Source organism: Ylistrum balloti, unplaced genomic scaffold (genome assembly GCF_031769215.1).
Source record: "Ylistrum balloti isolate Yb309-2 unplaced genomic scaffold, AGI_CSIRO_Ybal_v1 Utg369850, whole genome shotgun sequence".
NCBI lineage: Eukaryota > Metazoa > Mollusca > Bivalvia > Pectinida > Pectinidae > Ylistrum > Ylistrum balloti.
In genome coordinates, this window is record NW_026782003.1 from 1,298,528 (window position 1) to 1,324,557 (window position 26,030).

Genomic DNA, 26,030 nt, shown 5'->3' on the forward strand with positions numbered 1-26,030 from the left:
CGAGTAGAATCCGCTCTAACGTTAAGAATAGTGGGACTAGTTTGACCAGTACAGGTGAAATCCGTTATAACATTGAGAAATATGGAACTAGTCTGTCCAGAAGAATGCATTAAAATGTTAAAAAGAGTAGACCTAGTCTGTCCAGTACGAGTTGGAATAATGTTAGGAAGAGCGAATCCTGACTGTCCATTTAGAGAAAATTAGGAAGAGTAGATCAAATCTGTTCGATAGGATACGTTATAACGTCAGGAAGTGTGGAACTAGTCTGTCCAGTACGAGTAGAATTTTTTATAACGTTAGAAAGATTAAATATAGCCTCTCCGGTATGGGTAGAATCCGTTATAACAAAGAAGGAGTGGAATTAATGTGCCCATAATCAGTAGAATTCGTTATAGCGTCAGAAAGAGTGGACCTATTTTGTCCAGTAGAATCCGGAATAATGTTACGAAGACTATTTCTAGACTGCCATTTACAAGTAGTATAAATCATAAAGAGTGGATAAAGTCTTTACAGTACGAGTCCAGTAGGATCAGTTGTATAATAAGAAAGTGGGGAATTAGTCTGTCACGTGCGTGTCGAAATCCATTATAACGTTAGGGTCAGTTCAAAAGTAGTAGACATGACATGCTTAACGCAAATTCAGAGAGCTAGACTACGTTGATGTATGGTCATAGCCAAACTGATGTCGCAAGGCAATTTGCCGTTGCCCTGTGTACAATTAAACTTCTCTATACACGTATCCATTCTCCTCGGTAAATTTCCGATCGTCCCAGGAGCGGTCGTCGGTGTGTAACGACCATACGACAAGACAGGGCGATTCGATTCTCGCACTTGCACAACAGTTTCAAGACTGCTGTAGAGACTCTGTCGCATACCTTAGGTACTCGTGGCTGACCCATTAGTGCTCAAACTGCCAGGAACCGCGTGCATGCCGGGAGAATTATTGCACGCCGACGTTATGTCGGGCCACCTCTGACACCATGGAGGCGGCAAGACCGTCTTGACTGGATGTACAGACATGACCCAAATAGGTTTTAGGATGCGTCGGTGGAGGCATGTGGTGTTCAACGACGAGTCTAGATTCTGTAGGTATCCTTCAGACTGAAGAAAAAGGGTATATCGCAGATGCGGTTAGCGGTTCGCCGACCCATGCGTGGTTGAACGCGACAGGTTCGGTGTAATGGTTTCGGGAGGCATCTCCCATGGGGTAAAATCCTCCTTAGTTGTCCTGGATCGAAACGTCGATGCCGTTCGATACTGAGACTAAATACATTGCATTCTTGACAGAGATGTTTTCAGAAAAGACCTTAGCAAACCACTTCTCTAAGCACTTGATTGGATTGTCAGCTAATATTGTAACCTCCTCATTTTTTTACCATTAGCTTCACCTGACAAATTCGACATATTTTTCAAGACTAGACTTGTCCACTTTTGCGGCTTGAATTTCATTCAAGCAAATTATACATTTTCTTCTAGTGCCTTTAAAACCCATCAGGTTTGTACCTGGGATCTTGTTGTTAGAGTCAGGTTATCCACGAAGCTTCTTAGAGGTAGTTGGTAGATGCCAGAGGCCATCCTGGGTCCCCACATTTCCTTTTCTCTGCTGCCGTGGTCACCATATTCATTGCCATGACCAATTAAATTGGATATATTGTACATCCAGCCATTGTTCCTTTCTCAAGACGTTGCCACGCTGTTGTTTCATCATCCACAGCAACCCAGAATTGAATGTCACTTCAGTAACTATTTGCGATCAGGTTGATCTTCTCCAGTACATGGTACATATCCATAGCTGCCTCTATGAGTTTATAAGGGACTGACCAATAAGCATCGGCGAGGTCTAACAACATCACCAATAGGTTCTTTTTGTCTGCTTTCGCCCCCTTATCAATTGGCGGAGAACGCTGACATGCTCCACACATGCCGGTAATCCTAGAATTCCTACATTCTGTACCGAAGTATGTATGTAGGCTGCCCGGCGCTTGCCGATGACTGAAAGAAAGATCGTTCCTTCAACGTTAAGCACAGAGATTGTCCTGAATGTATTAATGGTATTTGCGTCCTTTTCTTTTGGTAGGATACAACCTTCAGCCTGTCTCAAACTACCGGGCATTGTTCTTTTCTTCCACACTACTTTCAATGGTTGCTACAACTTTCGCATCAACCTAGACCAATTCTTATAAACATTATAAGGAATACCATTCGGCCCTGGAGCTGGTCCTGATTTCGCTTTCTTAATACCATCTGTGACCTCTTTCCAAGGAATTAGTTTTAACATTAGGAAGAGTGTATATAGTACGAACAGAATCGGTTATTACGTTAGGAAGAGTAGAACTAGCCCGTCCAGTATTAGTAGGAAGGATGGATCTAGTCTGTTGAGCAGGCTCCGTTATAACAACACAAAAAGGTGATCTAGTTTGTAAAGGACGAGCAGAATCCGCAATAACGTTAGGAAGATTGGAACTAGTTCGTCCATTCGTCCCAACAGTTTCTAAAAGGGATTTTAGATATGTATCGTTACGATAAAAACGTTCTTGAATAGACAGAAGGTTAATGCAGTCCAATAAAAATGTTTAACGGTGATGGCTCATCACATCCTTTGCACAAAGGCTTATCTTCGCCTTTCAACATATATGAATGTGTAAGGTATGTATACTTATCCGAAGACGGCCAAGGACAACTTCGTTTCGGTGGTTGTCTCTTTAGCCTGGAGACCATTCACCGATAACAGGTTTAACGAGTGCAATTTGTTATTGGTATAGGTATTCCATTCCTCCTGCCACTGAGCTTTTAAAATTTGTTTAATAAATGGTTTAAAATCGGTTAAATGAAGTTTAAAAACAACAGGTGGTAGCGATAAAACTTTCTTTGCGGTTCTGCTTTTTCATTGCCTAGTATTCCCATGTGCCCAGGAACCCAGCAAAAAGCAATACGAAAGTTGAAAGCAAGTTCATGATATAGTATTAAGGTATTACGAATGAAAAATTTTCGATATTTCTATTGCTAAGACTTTGTAGAGCAGAAAGAGAGTCTGAAACAGCTCTCATTACGTTGTTTCTTTGAATATATTGAAGGGCGAGGTAGATAGCCGCACTTCTGCCGAGAATATTGAGGCGTTGTTCGGTAGCCAGCATCCATAGGTTTCAGCTTGTGTAACCATGGCCGCAGCAACCTTATCATTATCTTTTGAACCATCAGTATATAAATGTAGAAATGTAAAGAGGATATAGTTTGTTCAGAATCCGCAATAACGTTTGGAAGATTGTAGCTAAGTCCTCCAGTTTAAATCTTTAAACCGTTAAGAAGAGTGAATCTAGTTCGTCCAATGCAAATAGAAACTGTAATAACGTCAAGGCGATTGGATATAATCTGTTTAGTACGAGAAGGATCCGTTATAAAATTAAAATGATTGGAATTAGATTCTCCAGTGCAAGTAGAAGGCATTATATGGTTAGGATGAGTGGAACACATAGTATGTCCAGATGTCGAATAAAACCCATTATAATAAGTAGAATTCGTTATAACGTTAAGTTAAAGAGATCTAGTCTTTTCAGTAGGATACTATATTATGATGAAGTGACTCTTGTTAGTCCAGGAGGATCCATTATAACGTTAGGAAGAGTGGAAATTGTTTGTTCTATACCAGTAGAATCCGTTATAATGTGAAAAGAGGTAATCTAGTCAGAATCCCTTATAACGTTAGGAAGAATGATGTAATCTCCAGGAGGATCTGTTTAGATGTTTGAAAGAGTAGAAATAGTACAATCCACTATAACGTTAGGAAGAGTTAAACTAGTCTGTCCAGTATTAGTAGGATCCGTTATAACGTTCAAAAGAGTAGATTTAGTCCGGTCAGTGCGCGTAGCACATGTAACATTAACAACTCATTTTTGAACAGATTATCAATTTGCCAAACACATAATTACTGGATTAATGAACGAATTGTGTTCAGATATATCATATTCAGTTTCAATATTTTGTGAAAAAAATTTCTTTTATTTTGTCACACAAATTTTTAATTGTCTCCTGTATGGGGTCCAAGCTCTATCCAACACCTCACACGAACAAAGATGATTAAACATGCAGAAAAAAAGTATACTCAACAACTGAGTTATCTATACAAGTGTATTATTATGAGCAAGATTAGCTCATTACATACTATTTAGAATAAAATGAAAACGAGTTCTACACAAATCTAGAAGACGTTCACCTTTAATGTCTACATGATAGTTTTCTTGAGCAGGCATTGTTACTGAGATTTCTGAACAAAATGGGTTCATCAAATTCCAGACAATATCGCTATTGTCTGTTGCTTTCACAATTTGCGATATCTAGTGTATGTCCCGCCGTTAAAGCCACATATGTATTTAGTATTAGATAAAGAATAGACTTCGAACTTTTTTTTCAACTTTGCTTTTCCCTTTTTATCATATTTCTGGATTCTTAAATCACTTTCATCTTTTCTGTCGTTTTGTTTAGTTTGCTGCGGATCTCCTTAATTTTCTTTTTTCTTTTCTATTTTTTACATCATCATCATCATCATCATCATCAAAGTCATCATCACATACCCTCAAAAAACACCAACGCACACGCCCTCACATTTCTTACATAGACCAAGTATAGATTACAAAGAACAAAGAACAAAAAGGATGGTAGAAAATGAAAAAAAAATGTAAGGAAATAGAATATGAAGACAAGTGTGATTCAACTTTACACAACTTTAATAATTTTACATGGCAAAAAGGAAAGTTTGGAGCAAAAAGGGGAGATATATTCTTTTACATAAATTATAACTACTCGAACTTATGGTATTTACATATCACAGTCGATTCTATAGTCAAGGGACTGTTCCCATTTTTACGATTTTCGTGCAAGAGGTCGTCAACTGACGAATAATATGGAAAACAAGGATTCAAAAGATATAGGTAGATGACATGAGGCAAAAGACACTTACTCTTTCGGAACACCTGGTCTCCGCGTAAATCTTTCTTTTGATTATATTTTGTCTTGGTTTTATGGAATGTGAGTTTGAGTTACGATAATGTAGCCATGTTGGTATTTTCTTGATGTTTTTTCTGACCAATACACTAACACATTCATATATAGAATACAACTGTCAGGGTTAGGCAGGATCAAGTGATCAGGTTCAACTAATTTAAACTATTTTCCATCCAGAAGTATTTTTTAAGATATCATTCCCCTTTGCCCTGAGTAATATATTTCTGGAACCTATATATAGTAACCTTGAATAAAACGTTCAGGCACATGTGTAAATTTCTGGTTTTATACAGTTGAATGTAGACTAATCTTTACACCCACGCGAGTTAACGAAGTGCACGAAGAACAGATTTCTAGTTCACAAGAAGCATACTGCATGTAAATTAAAAGTTCACCAGGGTCCAAACTGAGAATTTGTTTGAAAAGGTCCTTGATAAATAATAGGAGGCCCTGATGTAACAGCCCAAAGACTATACAACCCAGTGCTACCTGTTGCTTTACCTCTACAGCTATAGAGATACATTATATTACAGTAATACTTGTTTGGTACCACATCAACAGATAAATATACAAAAATGAATGATTGTCAAAATGCAACATAAAACTTTTAGGTTTCAAATATCTTATTCAAAATTTGCTGCTTATAGCTGAGAGTGAATGCTTTTTTAATCATCTTTTTTTATTTCATTTTTTTATCTTCTAATAGTAAAATGAAAAAAAATCTTTGATTATACAAAATGAGACTTGGTTACAGAATAAACATGTAACGTGCTGTCCAGTAATATAGCATCAATATTTACAGTGAACATTTTTCAACAATGGCAAACCAGGCAAATATTTGAATTTTACATTAGCATATTATTTATTTTAATACTTAACTGTGTATTCTTACATTCCTTACACTCTCTTTACCACTTCTTAATAACCTGACAAGTGCACATGCCATTTGCACAGACCCACATACCCACTTATGGTAAACATGTATGTATATCACGCATTCTGAACTCATAAAAGGCGAAATATCAAAAAGGATATGATTAATTAAATCTACTGCCTTATTTGACATCTAGAAAGTGCAGTTCAACGTTCAAACTTTTTTTTAAATGGCATTATTTCGTGGAGGATCCAGAGTAAAAGTTGTCAGGATCTCTTTTCTCTTCCCTCCCTAACCTCTTGAAAACAAAAACCTAAATGGAGAACTTCATTACCAGTAATAGTTATACGACAGGTAAAAAATGACCATTTGATCACCTCGACAAACCACAAAACAGTCAACTTAGCAGTGCAGTGTCACACCATTGGTAAATTGTTAACCCTCTCCTCATATGGTGTCAACTTTGTTCTCCATATCAATGATATATATTTCAGCTGCTTTTCAATACCTGGTCAGTTCCTTTCCATCAGTATTAGATTAATAGCTAATCACGTCACATAATTTCCAGAATCAATCTCCCTTGATTGGTCGTGACTGAAGAAGAACATTCCTGATTTTACCTGTAGCAGAACTCCAAGCTTATAAAATGTGCAGGTCTGAATCAACAGATGTAACATTATGTATAATGAATGTTCCAAATATATTGAAATAAAGCATTTACATCTTAATCATCGAACTTTGGCACTATGATGAAGTAACTATTTCTAAATATTAAATGTTCATCATAACACAATAATATATTCCTAAGGTTTCATATATTTATGTTTTAAATTAAAATTTAGATATATATTCTGTTTTCTTTATGAAATAACTTTTTTTTATTACATGTGGGAGAACTACGAATATTTCATGCGTTCAATTAATTCATTTCCTAACGTTGCAAACTCTGTAAACCTGTGAAGTATATAATTTCTACTCTAACCAGGAAGGCTTTCATCCAGCAAAGGTATTTTATTCCTAATTGTCATTACAAGATTGTATCTATTCAATTGATTTTTAGTTTGAGCACAATGCACAAGAATTTTCCTGTTGTCTAAACCTCGTATAAACATAGTCTTAATCTTCTGCACTACAAGTGCACCATACTAATGCGTAAATATCATTTTACTACGCGTAAATATCATTTTATTTTCAACTGTACATATACCGCTTAATGAAAAAAAAAATCGTTGTCAATTTCGGAATAAATTTCTGTTTGATAGATCAATCAAAAGATCCTAGTTTCTTTATTTATTGAGAAGGGAATAGTGAGAACTTGTAATAGATTTTCAAAATATAACAAAAAGTTCTCTACTTCCCTGAATAACAATAAAAGTTGAGGAATTGTCTCCCTTTCTACGACACATAAACGCAATCGCATACATAAGAATTGGTTGTTTAAGCACAACGATTACTTTTTTTTCGAAATGAATAAAAATATCTTCTGATAGGGTTTCGTGATCCTAGTCAGATATTGTCCTCCGTTTCGTTTGTGCAGTTATTAAGGCATTATTTCCATTTAATATTTGATAGAAATAGTGTGTCCTTTTTGCGTGGACCCAAGCAGCCCCACCACTATAATATCTTAACGAGTAATGATTTACAACCGGAAGCTTTTCTGGACGAAAAATCTTCTCTTGGATGATAGTAAAATAAACCGATTAAAAGGGTGAGAGTTCATAATGGGAACCGAGACGCCCACAGGTAAATCTAGTCGTAAGCCTGTTAATTACAGGTAAAAATATGTAGTATCAAATTGATAATAACGCAAGGCCACATATCAGTTGGTGACATGACTGAGGGATACAGTCTCCAATGAAACCAAACGACCCATAATTTTGCTCCGTGCCGGTTTCTCAAACATATTTTCAACTTTCTCATCTCATAAGCCATGTTATGTTATATACAACTACGCAGTGTCCTGAATAAACATACGTTGATTTCAGAACAGAGCAAGGCTTAATATATATATGCACACTGTTTATGAATTACAAATTTTTGAAACGAAAGTCTGTCAGAAAAAGCATCGCCAGCGATGCACTTGTCAAAAATAATTACCCAACAACATTTGCATCCCTCCGGATCGAAAGATCGGCAGCATATTGTTATTGTGCTGACAATTTGTCAACGTTAACATTGCCGTAAGAGGTAGGGCTTCCATACTTGGTACGTGTGGTTATCTTGACAAGAGTTTTCAAGTGGTACAAAAATACATGACCAGGTGACCTTGACCATAACTTTTGACCTACATTTGGCCATAACTATTGCAACATAAGAGGTATGGTTTTCATATTTGTCCCGCGTTCAGAATTTTGTTGCAGCCGGGGGCAGAGTGTTTCATAAACACATATTGTTTTTATCTTTTTATATGGCATCAACCATTTTCAAGATTTGTGACTTACTTGTAGGATGATAACGCTTATCAGTCCAATGATAACTTATTTTCCACTCAGTTTTACTAAACACAGATTTGAATACCTGTGTATCATTTACATAGTTGTTTTTTATTATACATTGAGGTTTAAATCACCATTTTCCTTTCGATCTAGAAATAATTCTGATCGTACTTTCTCTTAGATATTCAATAAGAGACATTAAGTAAATCATTTTAAGCCCACTGTTCACATTATTATAAAACATATATGTCCCTTTTTACATCAGTTTTATACAAAAATATAAAAGACTCAAATTAATAAAGATTTAATTATTAGAATTCTATCAAAAGGTGAGAGCAGTTTTCATCTTCAGTTCTTGAATAACTTTCTATCAAAATGCAATTTAGCACATTTAGGTATTTTGTAAAGGTTTATATAAAAAATCTTTCCCAAGTAGAGTAAATTTATCAGCACCCCTCCGAAACTCGACAAGTAAGATTCATATTTGGAAGGTGGATATCATTGCTTGGTATTTTTTACCTATTCATAATACTTACATAAGGACAATTATCGACATTCACAGCAGTTCTATCTTTATCATTTCTCTAAAGGATTACCAGTACTTCAGCTTATAATAAGAATATATGGGGCTCTAGGTCATCTTGATGGCCACCGCGATTTATTTCTAAAGGGATGATATATATAAACAAATGAGATATTAAATTACAAATACAAAAAAAAAAAAAAAAAAACAAAAGAAAACAAAAAAAAACGTTCATAATCTCAGTCAAGATTGGCCGTGATGTACAACGTCCATTCATTTTCTCAATCAAGATTGGGCGTGATGTACAACGTCCATTCATTTTCTCAATCAAGATTGGGCGTGATGTACAACGTTCATTGATTTTCTCAATCAAGATTGGGCGTGATGTACAACGTCCATTCATTTTCTCAATCAAGATTGGGCGTGATGTACAACGTCCATTCATTTTCTCAATCAAGATTGGGCGTGATGTACAACGTCCATTCATTTTCTCAATCAAGATTGGGCGTGATGTACAACGTCCATTCATTTTCTCAATCAAGATTGGGCGTGATGTACAACGTCTATTCATTTTCTCAGTCAAGATTGGCCGTGATGTGCAACGTCTATTCATTTTCTCAGTCAAGATTGGCGGTGATGTACAACGTCCATTCATTTCATCAGTCAAGATTGCGCGTGATGTACAATCTCCATTCATTTTCTCAACCAAGATTGGCCGTGATGTACAACGTCTATTCATTTTCTCAGTCAAGATTGGCCGTTATGTACAACATCTGTTCATTTTCTCAGTCAAGATTGGCGGTGATTTGCAACGTCTATTCATTTTCTCAAGATTGGCGTCAAGATTCATTTCCTCAGTCAAGATTGCGCGTGATGTACAATCTCCATTCATTTTCTCAACCAAGATTGGGCGTGATGTACAACGTCCATTCATTTTCTCAGTCAAGATTGGCGGTGATGTGCAACGTCTATTCATTTTCTCAGTCAAGATTGGGCGTGATGTACAACGTCCATTCATTTTCTCAATCAAGATTGGCGGTGATGTACAACGTCTATTCATTTTCTCAGTCAAGATTGGCGGTGATGTACAACGTTCGTTAATTTTCTCAGTCAAGATTGGCCGTGATGTGCAACGTCTATTCATTTTCTCAGTCAAGATTGGCTGTTATGTACAACATCTGTTCATTTTCTCAATCAAGATTGGGCGTGATGTACAACGTCCATTCATTTTCTCAATCAAGATTGGCGGTGATCAAGATTGGCGGTGATGTGCAACGTCTATTCATTTTCTCAGTCAAGATTGGCCGTGATGTGCAACGTCTGTTCATTTTCTCAATCAAGATTGGCGATGATGTACAACGTCTATTCATTTTCTCAGTCAAGATTGGGCGTGATGTACAACGTCCATTCATTTCCTCAGTCAAGATTGGCCGTGATGTACAACGTCTATTCATTTTCTCAGTCAAGATTGGCCGTTATGTACAACATCTGTTCATTTTCTCAATCAAGATTGGCGGTGATGTACAACGTCTATTCATTTTCTCAGTCAAGATTGGCCGTGATGTACAACGTCCATTCATTTCCTCAGTCAAGATTGGCCGTGATGTACAACGTCCATTCATTTCCTCAGTCAAGATTGGCCGTGATGTACAACGTCTATTCATTTTCTCAATCAAGATTGCGCGTGATGTACAACGTCCATTCATTTCCTCAGTCAAGATTGGCCGTGATGTACAACGTCTATTCATTTTCTCAATCAGCATTGCGCGTGATGTACAACGTCCATTCATTTTCTCAGTCAAGATTGGCCGTGATGTGCAACGTCTATTCATTTTCTCAATCAAGATTGCGCGTGATGTACAACGTCCATTCATTTCCTCAGTCAAGATTGGCCGTGATGTACAACGTCTATTCATTTTCTCAATCAAGATTGCGCGTGATGTACAACGTCCATTCATTTTCTCAGTCAAGATTGGGCGTGATGTACAACGTCTATTCATTTTCTCAATCAAGATTGGGCGTGATGTACAACGTCCATTCATTTTCTCAGTCAAGATTGGGCGTGATGTACAACGTCCATTCATTTTCTCAGTCAAGATTGGCCGTGATGTACAACGTCTATTCATTTTCTCAATCAAGATTGGGCGTGATGTACAACGTCCATTCATTTTCTCAGTCAAGATTGGCGGTGATGTACAACGTCCATTCATTTTCTCAGTCAAGATTGGCCGTGATGTACAACGTCCATTCATTTTCTCAATCAAGATTGGCCGTGATGTACAACGTCCATTCATTTTCTCAGTCAAGATTGGCCGTGATGTACAACGTCCATTCATTTTCTCAATCAAGATTGGCCGTGATGTACAACGTCCATTCATTTTCTCAATCAAGATTGGCTGTAATATACATGATTGATTTGAAACACTGTCACCTCTTGTATGTCACATGTATAGAATATCACTGACTTTTAACATATCATGAACAAGCCAAACTATCTCAATACATTTAATTTTAACTCGATGTATCTCAACACAGCATCACTTGACCAATTACCAATCGATTTTATGGTTTCAACCGAAAAACCTAACTTTGCGAGCCAAGAGTCACGATGGTTGGCCAAGTAAGTGACATATAACTGGGGCGCTGATGACGACACCGAAAGAACGTGTTGGTTGATACTGGCGCAAAAGTTCAGAAAGCACCTGGCATGTGTGTCGTATGTTGACCTAGTATATATACCCCACGCCTTTTCTTTGTCGATTGCCGCTGCTGTCTCGAGGTCTCGAACTGTGGAACCATCTGCGAGATATAACACTTAGTGACATATGTTGAGAAAGTTCAAGTATACTGAAAACACTTAGACCAAGCGAGGGAATCCATAAGTGTATACAAAAGCTCAAGTTTGTCAATTTCATGAAGTCATGAGCTAGTATCAGCTACAATATCATACAACACGGGAAAATATTTTTGCTTTCAACGTTTATTACAGAAGGTAGGCCCCAGGGACACAAGGCTAAGTATATGGCACAGAATTCTTTCATATTGATATGTTCCTGATAAAAGGGAGGTAAATCAAGTTCCCAATTCACATAAAATAATCACCATTATAGCAGCCATCACCTCCATCAGATGATGCATCCGTCTGTATTGATGTGATGGGTTTAGTGTCCAGGATGGTGCATGTAACATTGAATATAGACATAAATCAGCAAAGAATTCCTCAGATAAAATCATTTTATGTGAATTATCACACAGTTTGTCTTTCATATTAATGATTCTCCTGAAGAATGTGCGACCTCCGTTTATTACTTGTGAAGCCCAGTGTAACTTTCCAACAAGCACCACAAGCTGTTTACGACTTGCTCTTTTTCGCGAAGCGAAAGTCAAAAGCATTTCAAAAGAACTTTCCAGCTTATCACGCGGTAATGAAAATGTCATGGAAACAGTATTGATCAGCACACCTAGGAAAACTATTTCCTGGGATGGGCATAGCGCTTTTGATCAATTAATGGCTAAACCAAGTGTACGAAGTAGTTTTAAAAGTTAATCCATGGCATTGAATCATTCCTTGTATGTTTACCCAAACACTAAAATATCATATAAATATGCTATTGCTATAAAACCATATTTACATTTCAGTATCCTACAAACCGCACTTGTTAGCGTCTGAAAAATCTGAGGGCTTTTACATGCCCCAAAGGGAAGCTTGGTATCATACATGTATGTAGGAGATGTGTCCCCATCAAAAATATACTTCAAACCAGTAGCTTTATAATTAGATGGATGGATTTTAACTGATCAATAACCTGAACTCAAATCAATTTTAACAAGATAACAGCCAGGTGTTATGTGTGAGGCTGCGTCGCGCAAATCCATATATGAACATGAACAGTCACTAGTAACATAACTATTTACACACTTGTGTATAGGGTGACTAGCATCGTGAATTAGTCTCAATTTATTCTTTGATTTTGGTATGCACGAATTATCACTGGCTTTTTGTCTGTGACCACATAGCTACCATTTTAAATTTCACACCTTATCTGTTCCTGAACCAGACGAGAATGTTGTTTACATGAATTATAATTCTCTACTTCTGCTTCTGTAACCTGATCCACCACATCGTTTGTGGGGAGAAGGGACTGCCATGACTCAAAGTTCAAACAATTATCGTTTTTTACACTATTTACAGTCACGGTATTATTCTCAGAACTACCGAGAGCAATACTGACCCCATTCATGGGGTCAAATGTCACTTTTTTGCTTGATCATGAAATAAAGCACTATGTTCCGCATAGCACACTGAACATACATGTGCCAGTTTACACATTTTAAAGTCACAGCATCAGCATTGTATTTTCGACATATCTCGCGGTTATCTGGAATAAATGGACTACGTTTCCTTTGTGTTGCCCGTGCCGAGGTATCCCGTTTCGATGTCGTTCCAAGGACCTGCTTCGTCAAGTTACTAGCCTTTGGTACAAGCTGAAAATCTTGAATACCAGGTTTCGGCGTATCCCATCTGAACTTTTCTTCATGTTGGGCCTCACGATATTCCCGATCAAAAAGCAAAACACTTCCACGCACGTATTTTGTACTCAACTATACGTTGTTGGTATATTTCTTTCAGTTCTATCAGTTCCTGGAGGATCATGGTGTTACCGTAACCCCATTGCTTGATACTAATTTTGTAATACTCCTTATCCAGTTTTTCATGAACCTTGACCCCTGTGTTTGTAAATGTAACAATGTCCTCATCATTAGCTAATAGCTGGAGGTCTTTCCAAATATTGTGATGAACAAACCGAAGTTTTAAAGTTTTGGGGGGGTTCAATGCTTTGAAGTAAAACGTTCAAGTCTGTGTCTGACATATTATGCCTACCTGCCTGAGGCTCCTGTCGACGCGGAGCAATTAAATCCTGTAGACACTGAGGCGCGGGTCCTACCAAACCGCCATCGAGACCACGTGGAGGCACTCTCCCCTCTGTGTCGCATTATAATTGTTCTTTGTGGATTTTATGTCTACAGGCCTCGATCTTTCGCCGCAGTGACATTTTTCGCAGTTGTGATTCAAGTACAGACTCGTCTCGGAATCGTCTTTTTGTACACTTTCCTCACCGTGCTGATCCATGACTGACCCAAGAATTTTTTCCTTTCAGAAGGTTGGCGATTTAGAATAACCTCTTCGTCTCGTTCCTCTTAAGAATCATGACGATCGCATCTCTGCATGAATGATTGTTGATTACTAGAATGTTCTCTTAAATTGTAATCGTTTGCCATAGCCACTTTTCGTCGATGTCCGTCAATTATAAAGCCCTCGCTGAGAACTTGCTAGCCAGACATGTTTGAAAACGGGGCCAAGAGGGGATAACTCAAAGCGACTTATCGGACTAAGACTTATGAGGTTGCGTTCACGCAAAATACAATTTAATATATATTTTCTCTTTGCGCTGGTGTACCCAATTTCACCATTAACACGCTCAAAAAACCATTCCATCGCTCCGCTTTCTCACGTGTATCTCGTTCCTTCCGCCCTACTAACGCTCACATTATGAACCCGGATTCGGTGTATCCGTAACTATAATATTTATAATAAATCACACAAGAATGACTTTGAAATACAAAGGTTAGAAAACATCGGAATAATAAAATAAGATATATTTACAGGGATACCGAGTCATAATCTACTGGATATTTGTTTATATATAATTATAAACGGTTGAAACTGTGACAAACACACTGTAAGTTCTGTTGATGCAGAGGTTCGGTTATTTGACATTCAATACTAACACGAGTATACACCCACGAACTATACATAACCAAAGACATCTAATAACCATGAATCAAAATAGCTAATTAAACAAACACCTTTAACTCACAACACGATGAGTCATGCTTTTTCTACAGTTTAACATACATCAAATGTACCACTATGACGCATATCTGTCTACACTGTGTGTTTATTAGACGTCATTGCATTAGGACGGTCTTCTTATGAACCATATGTCATTTCGTCACCAAATGAGATGGAGTTTACTAATGAGTAATATCCATGATGTAAAAAGACAAAGTCTTTTAAAGAACACAGCATTTACTGCATAAGAAACATTCATTCTAGTTTTAAAGATTGCACTGGAGGTTTGTATAAAAGACGTTCAAGTGTAAATAATTCAAAGTGAAACCCAAAACAGTAGAGCCAAACAATGATTTAAACTGCATCATACAGCTGTTTCGTTCTTCTAGGACTCGTCAGTGATTCTAAGGGCCTAAAATTTGAAGCCAAGGAGACGACAAAGGAGAATCCAAAGTGATCAAAAAATGTCAAAAGTCAAAAGTGCAAAAGCTTTTACTGCAAATATCTGTGAAGCAATTCACAATATAGGTTTCTCACTCTCGCAAGAATAGAACAAGCTATACTGTTCTGAATCTTGTTCTTGGATTGGTTATGAAATGCCTTTATTCTTTACATAAAAAACTAAAACACAATTTCCAGATAATAACGTTATATCTATACAAAAGAAAACGTATTTCTCCATGATTTTTTGCTCATGTTTTGAAATTATTTCCTCATTGAATATCGCTTCCTGTTTTCGGACTATTAAAGTAAGGTCAACACATATGGGAAGGGAGGTAGTTATGTCTCTGGTTTTATTCCCATACTAAAGTCTTAAAAGGGTATTGTTCTTAAGGCGTTAACGTTTCATGATGACGTCAAAATCTAAACTGTCACATTGTAGTCGAATCGAAGTGATGTTTTGAGCGGATTTTTGCTGTTCTAGATAACCACAAACAGTATTACCATGTCTTCTCATAACTATGGTGGATAACTTCTGTCATTTCAATATTTCATTTAGTCGCCTCGACAGAGCGATAACATTCGTCTTTTCGCCTCTCTAATCGTCGTCATTTTGCAACGCTATAACTAAAAACATTTCTCAATCGCGGGTGACAGTAAATTCCTGTCGCCATCGAGCGCGTATTCCAGAGCGTTCCAAATGCTTCTTGAGGAAACTCAATTTTATTCTTTATCGTGCCACGAATCAATCCATATAAGACATCTCATATAGAAACGAGAGTTCAGTGTTATAAGATACCCCATATACGATATAAAATAACTCATATAAAAATCGAATAGGACATCTTACATACAGAGATAACATGTAATTATTCATATATATAGTATATCATTAAGTACACATTATTTAATCTCTATATCAGATACCTTATATAATATGCAAGATATCGTATTTCGATATGCAGTATACCTTATATAGTATACTATATATATATTATACAAATTGCATAAACATGGCTTACCTTAGTAGAAAATTAAGTTTGAAAGTGATTGTGCCAAAAGGCGGGAAACACAAAGCTGGTCAAATCGGTCACGATATACACTGAAGTTATTGAGAAATAAACACAATGTCTCACACTAAGGTTACCGATTCAGAAACAGTGGTAATTATTAATATTATTGTTTGCTTGGACAGTTGTTTGTATACACGTGATTTCACAGTTGCGTAGATTTCGCCTCAAAATAACAATAAAGGGTGTTATACTTGAGTCCGTAGTTCTGGCAATTTTGCAAACAAGAGGAAAACTGTAAATATTTTGTGGCGTGAAGCGTTCCACAACTTTTCCGTCAATATGTGCGTTTTTAACTCCTCGTGTGGTCATGACTTTCATGACAGCTTTGCTCTGAAACTATTGTGCTGAAATAGTATTATATATGTAGCGTCAGATTAGAAATAAAATTGATTTTCTTCAGAAGTTTAGTGATAATATGGCCATCTTGTGTCTTCGATTCTTTCACCCTTGAATCGGATTATCTTCTCACAAGCGGTGTCATGATTCTTGCACCCCAATAACCTGGATTGAATTTTGTACTGATAATGTATAAGTTGAGAGTATAGGTCGCCTATATAGCCTTGGCTAGTGGGAATTTCCCTTTAGCCGTGCAGGAGAGTATCCGGCTAGACACCGAAGGGTCGTTAGTTCGAACCCCAGCAATGGCAGGGTGTATTTCATTACTCGTTCCTATTACAATAATAAGAATTATCTTGTATATGTATGTTTAATCATTCTTGGAATATTTTCGTAATGTTTTGGACACATCATGGACACCTCAACATCAGCTGTTACAATGCTGTGACTTTTAACAGTGGTTTCCTCCATTCTTGATTATGACCAGGATATTTTCCATCACCAATTGTTTGTTGGCACTTAAACGTGGTATTACAATTAGAACCGATGCATTAGGTTTCCACTGAAAGCATTGGTTGGAGATATTTCCGTATTGATACATTTTAGAAAATGGTGGTTATGCTGCTGTGAACAGGCTATCTGAATTGGTCTATCAAAAGTAATGTTTTGTGTTCGGAAGAGATTCGACATCACTGCATGAGTCTCCTCATTCTTATAGTGTTTCCTGTTGTTTATTGATACATTAACTGCATTTAAAATACATCAAAACGTTCACAGGAAAGCAGACCAAACCTTATGTTAGAAATAAGAATGTATTTTAGACAAACAAATATAGCATAGATAGTACACACAATTTTATTCCACATAATTACGTGCAAACAAAAAGACGTGATACTATTTGTAATTTTTTCTAATCATTTCGTTAAAAATTGGTGGAAAAATCGGCCATAGGTATATCATTGTCTCAATATTTTAAGGGAAATTAATCGAAGTTCAGTGACTGATCATCCGATTCATTCGTACAATAGAACAGAGATTGCTTGTCACATGCAAAGGTCTAAATCAAATATTAAATGCATTATGAGCATTTTGACAATCTAAATTAAAATAAGGAATGACATTATGTGAGAAGCAGTGAATTTGCTCTTCTTTTTGATGTTTTAACCAGTTGTTAGATATTCACTAAATAACAACAACAAAGATAAATCAATATAACATAAGTAAGATAACACTAACAACTGATATACAACGTAAGGACCTTTTCATGACCCGAATACAATTTTTTTCAGCTTGTTTCTTGATAAATAAAAAGAAATGAAAAATAAAACAAAGTGAACCCCCACTATTTAATCATGTGAGAATCCTCTCGAACCGAGTCTTTAAGATTAGTCAACTATTAGAAAATCATTATTCAAAATACAGAGTTTTTAGATATTATTTGTCTTTCTTTCTTTCTTTCTTTCTTTCTTTCTTTCTTTCTTTCTTTCTTTGTGACTGTCACGTGTTTCAACCTTGGTAAATCAATTGAAGTTTTAATATTTTCACACCTTTTCTTTATTTCCAAGTATAAAGCAATCACCTCTAATGAAAAGACGTATTTCATTTTTATATAACTGCGAAAATAACAAAGTATGTGTGTTATACAAACGAAATTATCAGAAAAAGCAATGACACAACACATTTTTTTTTATATGACCTTTCAAAAAACATGGAGGGGGTAAGCGTCTTTCACTTCATCAGCGACACCTGCTATGTTAATGTTGTTCAATTCATGTAAGTTATGTCACGTATCTCACATTATATCAGAACGAAGTATACAACAACAGGACCAACAGACAAACTTACAAGCATCAAACACATCCACCTTCATCTCACACAAAACAAATAGAATAATATTACTATGACTAAAACTTCCCCATATTTTTATATTTTTTTACCTCGTTACAAAGCTTACATCACTGTAAATTCTCAGAATTCCCCCTGATCGTTGAAGTAGGGCATTTTTGTCGATGCGACACATCTTCATATCTCTGAAGACTTGATATAACAGCGTGTATGTTTTGTTGTATTTTTCAGCAATAATGTTTAAAAATACTCAAAACATTAGTTTTATTAGCCCGTCTTTATTCACAATACATGTTCAGATAATAAAAACGGATTAGCAAAAACGTTGTGTTAAAAATAATATTGTTTGAATTTCAATCGAGTTCTATGTTCTGTGTCTTGAAGGTGAACGTCAGAATATTCTAAACACTTTCTCATTTGTCTTTCAGCCACTTGACCTTTGTTTGCGAACCAGCAAAGACAGGAGTAATAAAAACTCTGGGCATCAGGATTTTATCAAATCTACTAAGAACCCGTTGAGAGTTGTGGAAGATATAGCATCAACCAAGAATTCGTTGAGTGTCATTACAGCACCAGGATATGGGATTGAGGATAATGAGAAAATGGTACAGAGATGGCTTCAGCATATGCCGAGAGATAGGATGATTTCGACCGAGTATAGTCCGTATCCCAAAGCGACACCTAAATCTAACGCCAGAAAGACGTCCTTAGAGCGAAATGAGGACTCTTACGATAACAACATTAACGTCAAGCTTTACAACGAGCCACTCTGGAGAATCTTTAGACGGGAGGGAACAGAGATGATCATTAACAGATCTGGAAGGTAGGCTGCGTTGGATTTACTTTCAGACTCGATTAAAATCCATTTGATATATCATTCTTGAAAAAAGAAAGAATTTATAAACACAAAATGCGCGTCTATGTTTAATTGTCTTCATTTCAATAACTTCACACTTTGTGTAACAATCATGGGATTGTGCCTACAGATAAGGTATCAGACCTTGATTCTTGTCTGTAAACATTATTATATTACCTGTAAGATGTAGACTTTCTCGATAATCAAGGAAATCCTACTTTCGCATTATAAAAAAAATTGGATAATCTAAATAATCACTTTCATTGTTTGACGATGCAATACTGAATATACCTGAAAAAATCTTTACCCTTCTAGATATATCTCGGTATATCGAATCTAATATGTTTAAATCCATGGAGTGTTGCAAATTACTGGTTGTTTACTAATTACTTATCAGTCATTTGTTAGTTATACCTGTGCTATTTCATGACATTGTGTTTTTTGTTGAGTAGCATTACGTAGGTAACCGATAATATGTAGATAAAAAATCCATTTATCCTGCCCACAATATCATTATCATACAAACAATACATGAGAATGCTTGAGCTATTATCTGTTAATCTGTTGTTAGCTCCGTATTATTTCATATACATAACTAAGAAAATGTTTGGTTACGTTTTTCATTATTAGCCAATTTCTTCCAGGCTCATGTATCCACGCGTGGAGGTAACCGTGGAAGGCCTTAATACAGGCAGTATGTATAGCGTCGAGATGGTCGTGATTGCTGTGGATGACAAGCGCTACAAGTACAAGGACAACATGTGGTCAGCAATTGGCAAGTCCGACGTGCGTCATCCAATCACTCCTTATAAACACCCTAGCTCACCTGCTATGGGATCTCATTGGATGAAAGATATTCTGTCCTTCGGACATGTGAAACTGTCTAATCATGGAGGCCCTGGCAAGGTATTGAATTACACAGCAATAAAAAGTTGTGTTGAAAAGAGTCATCCCTTATTTGAAATATAAAATTATGATGATCTCTCTTTTATTAAAGTTCAGACTATAGAAAATATACGTGTCCAATAATCAATCAAACGCAACGAAGGACCAGGAGAGTCGGCATGTGCAATTTGGCCACGGACACAGGACGATTTGAATAGCCAAGAATCAAATGGTATTTTTTATCGTAGACAACGCTTGGAATACAGTATTAAACTCCTTGGTACTGCTGTGCAATATGACTGCAATGACTGCATGGACATCGAATGTTTTTTTCCAGTCCCGGATGCATAACGTCATAACTTTATCAATTCCTCAAATCAGACGTATTCGTTGCTACAGACACTGACATTACAATAACTCAAGCCGATATATCGTCATGTTTGAAAGTCTAACGAATACAGAAACTATTAGGTGTCCCTTGTCCCTCTCCCTCTAATGGATTCCATAACTTCACAAGAATCCTTATTTGCAACGTTTTATTGCCGGGTGATCTAGCTGTTTAGCCAAACCCATAATTCAACCTACTTATTAGCAATCTTATTGCTATCAAATCTGAGTTAGTCTCATTTTGATACGATTTTTTCTGGTAGTAGAATTAATAGTATGTGGATTTTAAAAACTCCAAAGAGCTTTTGATCAATCTTCGATAACATCTTCTAAAACACTGCTTAGTGTAAGCTTGAATGTTTTGATTATGTACTTTTTCTGGGTTTTTTAATTGCAAATTGTCCCTATCTGCATGTTGTGAAAAGGACAATTTTGTCTGTTCACACATAAAGAGATGTGCTTCTTGTGTACCCAACACGGGCTCTTAGTTGCTTTTCTGATGTTATATTCTCTGCGAGTTGGGCACGAAATTTCATATATGGCATTTGTTGTCAGAACCTTCTTAGGGTTTAATATTTTGGCCCTTAACATCACTGACAAGTCTTGGAAGGATGAAACAGCTTTATAGTGTTATCTGCTACTGTCTTTTGTACGATATTTGTTCGAAGAAAGAATCATCACCAAAGCATTTTAAGTGGTTTTGTCACTTTAGCTAGAGCAGGCCTAATTGAAATCTGAGCCAGGTCATCAGTGCTTTTTGCAATGTGTAAGCTAGTTTCCAGTCGTTAATAGGAAAAGCTTATGTGTTTAACACTTTCACGACATCCCTTTTGCCAGATTTAAGAGTTGCAGATAAAACAGATTTCTGTAACTTATTTTTATGAGATTTTTATGCTTTGTTCGATGAAACTAAAATACCTAATTTTCGAGAATTTTTTATTGATTGGCTGTACAAATCAAATCGTAAATGAGTTATCAGACTTGTGAATTAGTACTTCAGAAAATGAATCTACATAATTTGCCAGAGATACAGAGGACATTCCTCAGCAACCAGTTTTACCTGTTATTTTATCCGGGATGGCAATAGATTGCGTTTTATGGATATAGAAGTGAAGTCCTACATACAGGGTGTTCTAGTTTATGGATACATATTTAAAGAAAGAAAATGTCAATGATATCAATACGTATCATTAACGCTGGAGAAAATTGGATTTAAAACATGATAGAGTATTAGGCATTTCAGTTTCATCCAAGGAAACATAGAAAAGAATTGAGATAGGTTTTACTGAAAAATATCATTATGATATGATAATTAAATACAGTAAAAAAAATCATTAATAAAGTCCAAATATCCAATTGAGCTGTATAGTTATATATGTTTTCATCATATGCTTATTCTGTTGTACATTTTGTAGATTTGCCTCCAGTCAATGCATAAGTATATGGTACAGATCGATGTGATACATCACGACACGATGGACCAATCGTACCACTTCACCCTCCCTGGTACGGAGTTCATCGCTCTTACTGCATACCTCAACGAAAAAATCACCGACCTCAAAATCTCGCATAATCCTTTTGCGAGAGCGTTCAAGAACAAGAAACTATCGTATGTACAAAATTACATAATTACTAATGATATGAAGGGTAATGAGTAAGTACAATACTATTCAAATAATTTTTGTAAGACAATATGAAACTTCATCTTGCTTACATAGATATATGCATGCATGACAGTACCAATGTGCACGTGTGTGTTTTTTTTTTTTTTTTTTTATTTTACTGTCAAAAAAAGTAAATTCCTATGTATGAAATGTTCTACAATATATCGGACTTAACATGTCTACAATTTATATGGTAGTACAGAGTCACACAGCCACCTATATTTTACATATTTCCCATGTGCATCGAAACTACACACCAGAATGGAAAATCAAGGACACGACAGATTCTTCTACATCAACCTCTTCCCTGGATATTTCCTACAACGAAACCAACATGGACAGCTTTCCACCAAACTGTATGATGAACGTGATGCTGAGTGATCATTTACTGCTATTTGGCTGATTGGATGAAGCCCGAATATTTTTTGCAGAAATAGATAAAATAGACCTGAATATAGGTCAGGTTCCCATCTTTTGGCAAACCTTCTCTAGGTTCATTATAGAAACGTAACATTCAAATAATATGCATCTGTGTCATTTGGTTAGTCAGAAATTCGACCATATGACCATGAATAAAGGCCAAGGTCAATTCTTTTAGCAAACATTGACGGACTTCAATATAAACATTCTGCCAAATGCCATTCTTATAAACGTTTTAGTTTGGCACAGAGGTCGAATTTCTAACAGAAAAAGTTTTAGCCGACTTCTTCACACTAACCAAAAGCGTAGATGCTAATAGGTTTCTTTAATGAAGCCCGGGTGGTAAGGTGTGCTAAAAGATATTTTAAAGTGCAAGAAGTCATCAACTGACTGACAAACTCGTAACACATGGTTTCAAGAGATGCATGCAGAAGATAATTATGGGGAACTTTAACGGTAATCGTCGTGATATAAAACTATTCCATTTGTTTGTGCAGTATACAGCAGGGCGTGTGTGATGCTCGTCAGTTTGTTTCTGTTGTTGTCTACCTTGTTCTCATTTGAGAACGTGACATTACTGACTTGGATTGATCAGAAGTCGCTTACTCCTCCGGACACTTGGTCGTCGTAGTCGTAGTGATGTCACTGAAAAATATTCCATTTGTTTGTGCAGTATAAAGCAGGGCGTGTGTGATGCTCGTCAGTTTGTTTCTGTTGTTGTCTACCTTGTTCTCATTTGAGAACACGAAATTACTTACTTGGATTGATCAGAAGACGCTTACACTTCGGGACACTTGGTCTGATTTCCCTTGTGCTTTTTCAGGAATCTCTGTGTAAAAAATCTTATTTTTATTTCATATTTTGTTCTACTTTAATTGAATATGAGTATGATTATGTTCACATGTTGATATCTCTTGTTGTTTTGGTAACGTAATAATGTAAAGTTATGCATACTTACAAAACATTTTTCGTATCAAAAACTGTGAAACCAAAAATTTAAACAACCTAGTGATCAAAACTACAGCTTGCATGGTATGGCTTTTGATATTGTTAGCTTATATAGTGTTTGTCTCTTCCCCATGTTGTATGTTCTCAGACTTGCATGGAAACCTTCGCAAACGTAATAATTGTTTTAAAACGGTATTCTTAGCCAAGAATCTTAGGCAACCATACACTAAGTCGTTGAAATTTGTTATATCGTTATAGCCCGTGAAGGTAACATATGTCTGATTGCTAAGCATTCTGTCACATATTAAAAGCGTTTGAAAGTGTTTGTAGGGTCTAATTATCAATTGATATGGTAACCAAACACATTCGATGTTAGATATCGCATCAGAAATAGTGGAATAAATGTCCTATTGAAAAAAATGAATGCTAGAAAATGCCAACGTTTATCTGATCGCGTAACCAGAGACCGTTTTGATAAGTAATCATTTTTGAACGGTTTGATTTATAAACAAACATTTGGCAATAAATGACAGCTAGAAGTAATGGTAATTTGGTAATATTTCACCTCAGACCCCCATCCCCCTTTCCCCCTTTCTTTGTTTTGATCAGCACTTTTTCATTCAGTCCACATGGTCGATAGTCGTTTCTGTTATTATGTATCACGTTTCTTTCAATGTCCGATCATTACATATCAGATTTTCCTATGTTTCGAATCTTTACTCAGTTAACTTTAAATTTATCAGGGGATCAAGGTTTGGCAATTGAAAATAACAAAGAATTAATCTGCATTGAACATTTTAATGTCAGTTCTAGAAATAGTATATAAGATATCCTTATTTAAAACCAAACTTTAATATTTGATCAAATTTACGATACGAAATATTCCAAATTAAATCAATCACTTTTGTTGGTTCTGATGGAAGTGTACAAGTAATTTTACTATGGGAATTACACGAAATAAGCGGCAAAAAAAGGGAGTCGAGCAGATGGCTCCATTTGTTTACTGTATAATTGTACATTTTATTTCTCTTTCACTTGTTATTTTCTACTTTTTTACTCTGCCATGCTATTGTTTGTAAATTTGTTGTACCTGAGTATGCGGAGGGAGACTGTGTTATTGAAGTTATTTTAACAATGACCAATCCTCAATTCACTATGGAATATTTCAATATTTTCACGGAAGGTGTGATATTACAACACCGTTAGAACCATTATTGGCAATGTCTGAAAACCACGGGGTAACATTTTTAAGCATACAGGTGAACTGAATCTGAGGAGAAAATGTGACTAATTATTTGTCTCTCACACCTCCCGTCGTAAAATACCGGAAGTTGTTGTGAACTGTGACAACTGTATATGTTTCCCTACCATCACAACGTAATGTAACATTGACATGGTTGTGCCTCATCAACTGATGAGGTCAAAATGCATGAGACCTTTGAAAGTTTTATTTTCTCTCTCTAGCAAACACTTTTTAATGAAAAATCGTTAATTCTCTTTAAATTTTTATTTCATCCTAATCTTTACCACGTTTGATGTTTTTATCCCAATTTTTACCACGTTTGATATGGTAAGTGTCGTATTTGTATTTTTTGTTGAACGACTTGCTATATAATCATTTCAAAGGTTACTATTTTAATCTATACCGTATTGCATTCATTAAGTGCCAAGTTCGATACAAACTGATTTACTCCATCCGTTCAAAAAGCACATTGGCTTCATATTGCACACGTGCCGGCCGCTGCCACGAGAAAATATGACATTTGTGATTAACGAATAGCATTTATACGTCAGCTCTGTTCTACTATGCAAAAGATCAACGGTTCAAATAAATCGTCATACTTTGGATTTTTTTTCATCAACCTGAATAAAACTGTTAATATGTTACTAATATTATTTTTGATTTCCAGAGACAATGATGTCGACAGCCATCAAAAACAGAAAAAGTCCCGTCTTAAATGTAAATAAAAAATGTTACCATCATTGAACACGTGTAAAATAGTACAAAACATTTTCAAACCTGCCCTTACACGTGCCCTTATAGAAATTCAAGTCTATATGCCGTCAAAATTTGTGTTTCGCTAAGGTAGATATGGGCTTATCTGTGAATTATGTAACAGGTAACTATCTTATTCAAATTTTTGTAGGTTATTAAGTCAGTCCTAAGAAGACAAATAAGAAACAAACATTCTAATACTTAAAATGAAATTATTCATGAATGTAGCTAAATTACCAAACTTAAAGATGTATTTTCTATGAATTCGGAAGTAGAATGTATGATTAATATCTCATATCTAACTGGACATTCGTAATATTGAGGTTCATGTCTGATTGCTGATGGTGTTTTATGTCAAAAATACACATTTTCATTGTAGCCACAGAAGTTAACAGTGTATTTAACGACTCCGCTTCCTCTCCTGGCAACAGTTCCACGGAGAGCTTGAAGAATCACTCCCATTCTTTGGAATGTAATGTATATTTCATGTTACAG

General features: G+C 36.1%; 1 protein-coding gene across 1 annotated transcript; it reads left to right on the forward strand.

The window, feature by feature from the left end:
- The first annotated feature begins 11,438 nt into the window (after window positions 1-11,438).
- LOC132545503 (T-box protein VegT-like) lies at window positions 11,439-22,552 on the forward strand. Its single transcript, XM_060209185.1, has 5 exons — window positions 11,439-11,450; window positions 18,808-19,202; window positions 19,880-20,141; window positions 21,923-22,116; window positions 22,432-22,552. Exons 1-5 carry the CDS (start codon window positions 11,439-11,441, stop codon window positions 22,550-22,552), a joined length of 984 nt encoding a protein of 327 aa, XP_060065168.1.
- The last annotated feature ends 3,478 nt before the right edge of the window (window positions 22,553-26,030 follow it).

Coding starts and splice junctions, on each gene's coding strand:
- LOC132545503 (XM_060209185.1), top strand. Junction 19,203..19,879: donor ATCATTAACAGATCTGGAAG/GTAGGCTGCGTT, acceptor AATTTCTTCCAG/GCTCATGTATCCACGCGTGG. Junction 20,142..21,922: donor ATCATGGAGGCCCTGGCAAG/GTATTGAATTAC, acceptor TACATTTTGTAG/ATTTGCCTCCAGTCAATGCA.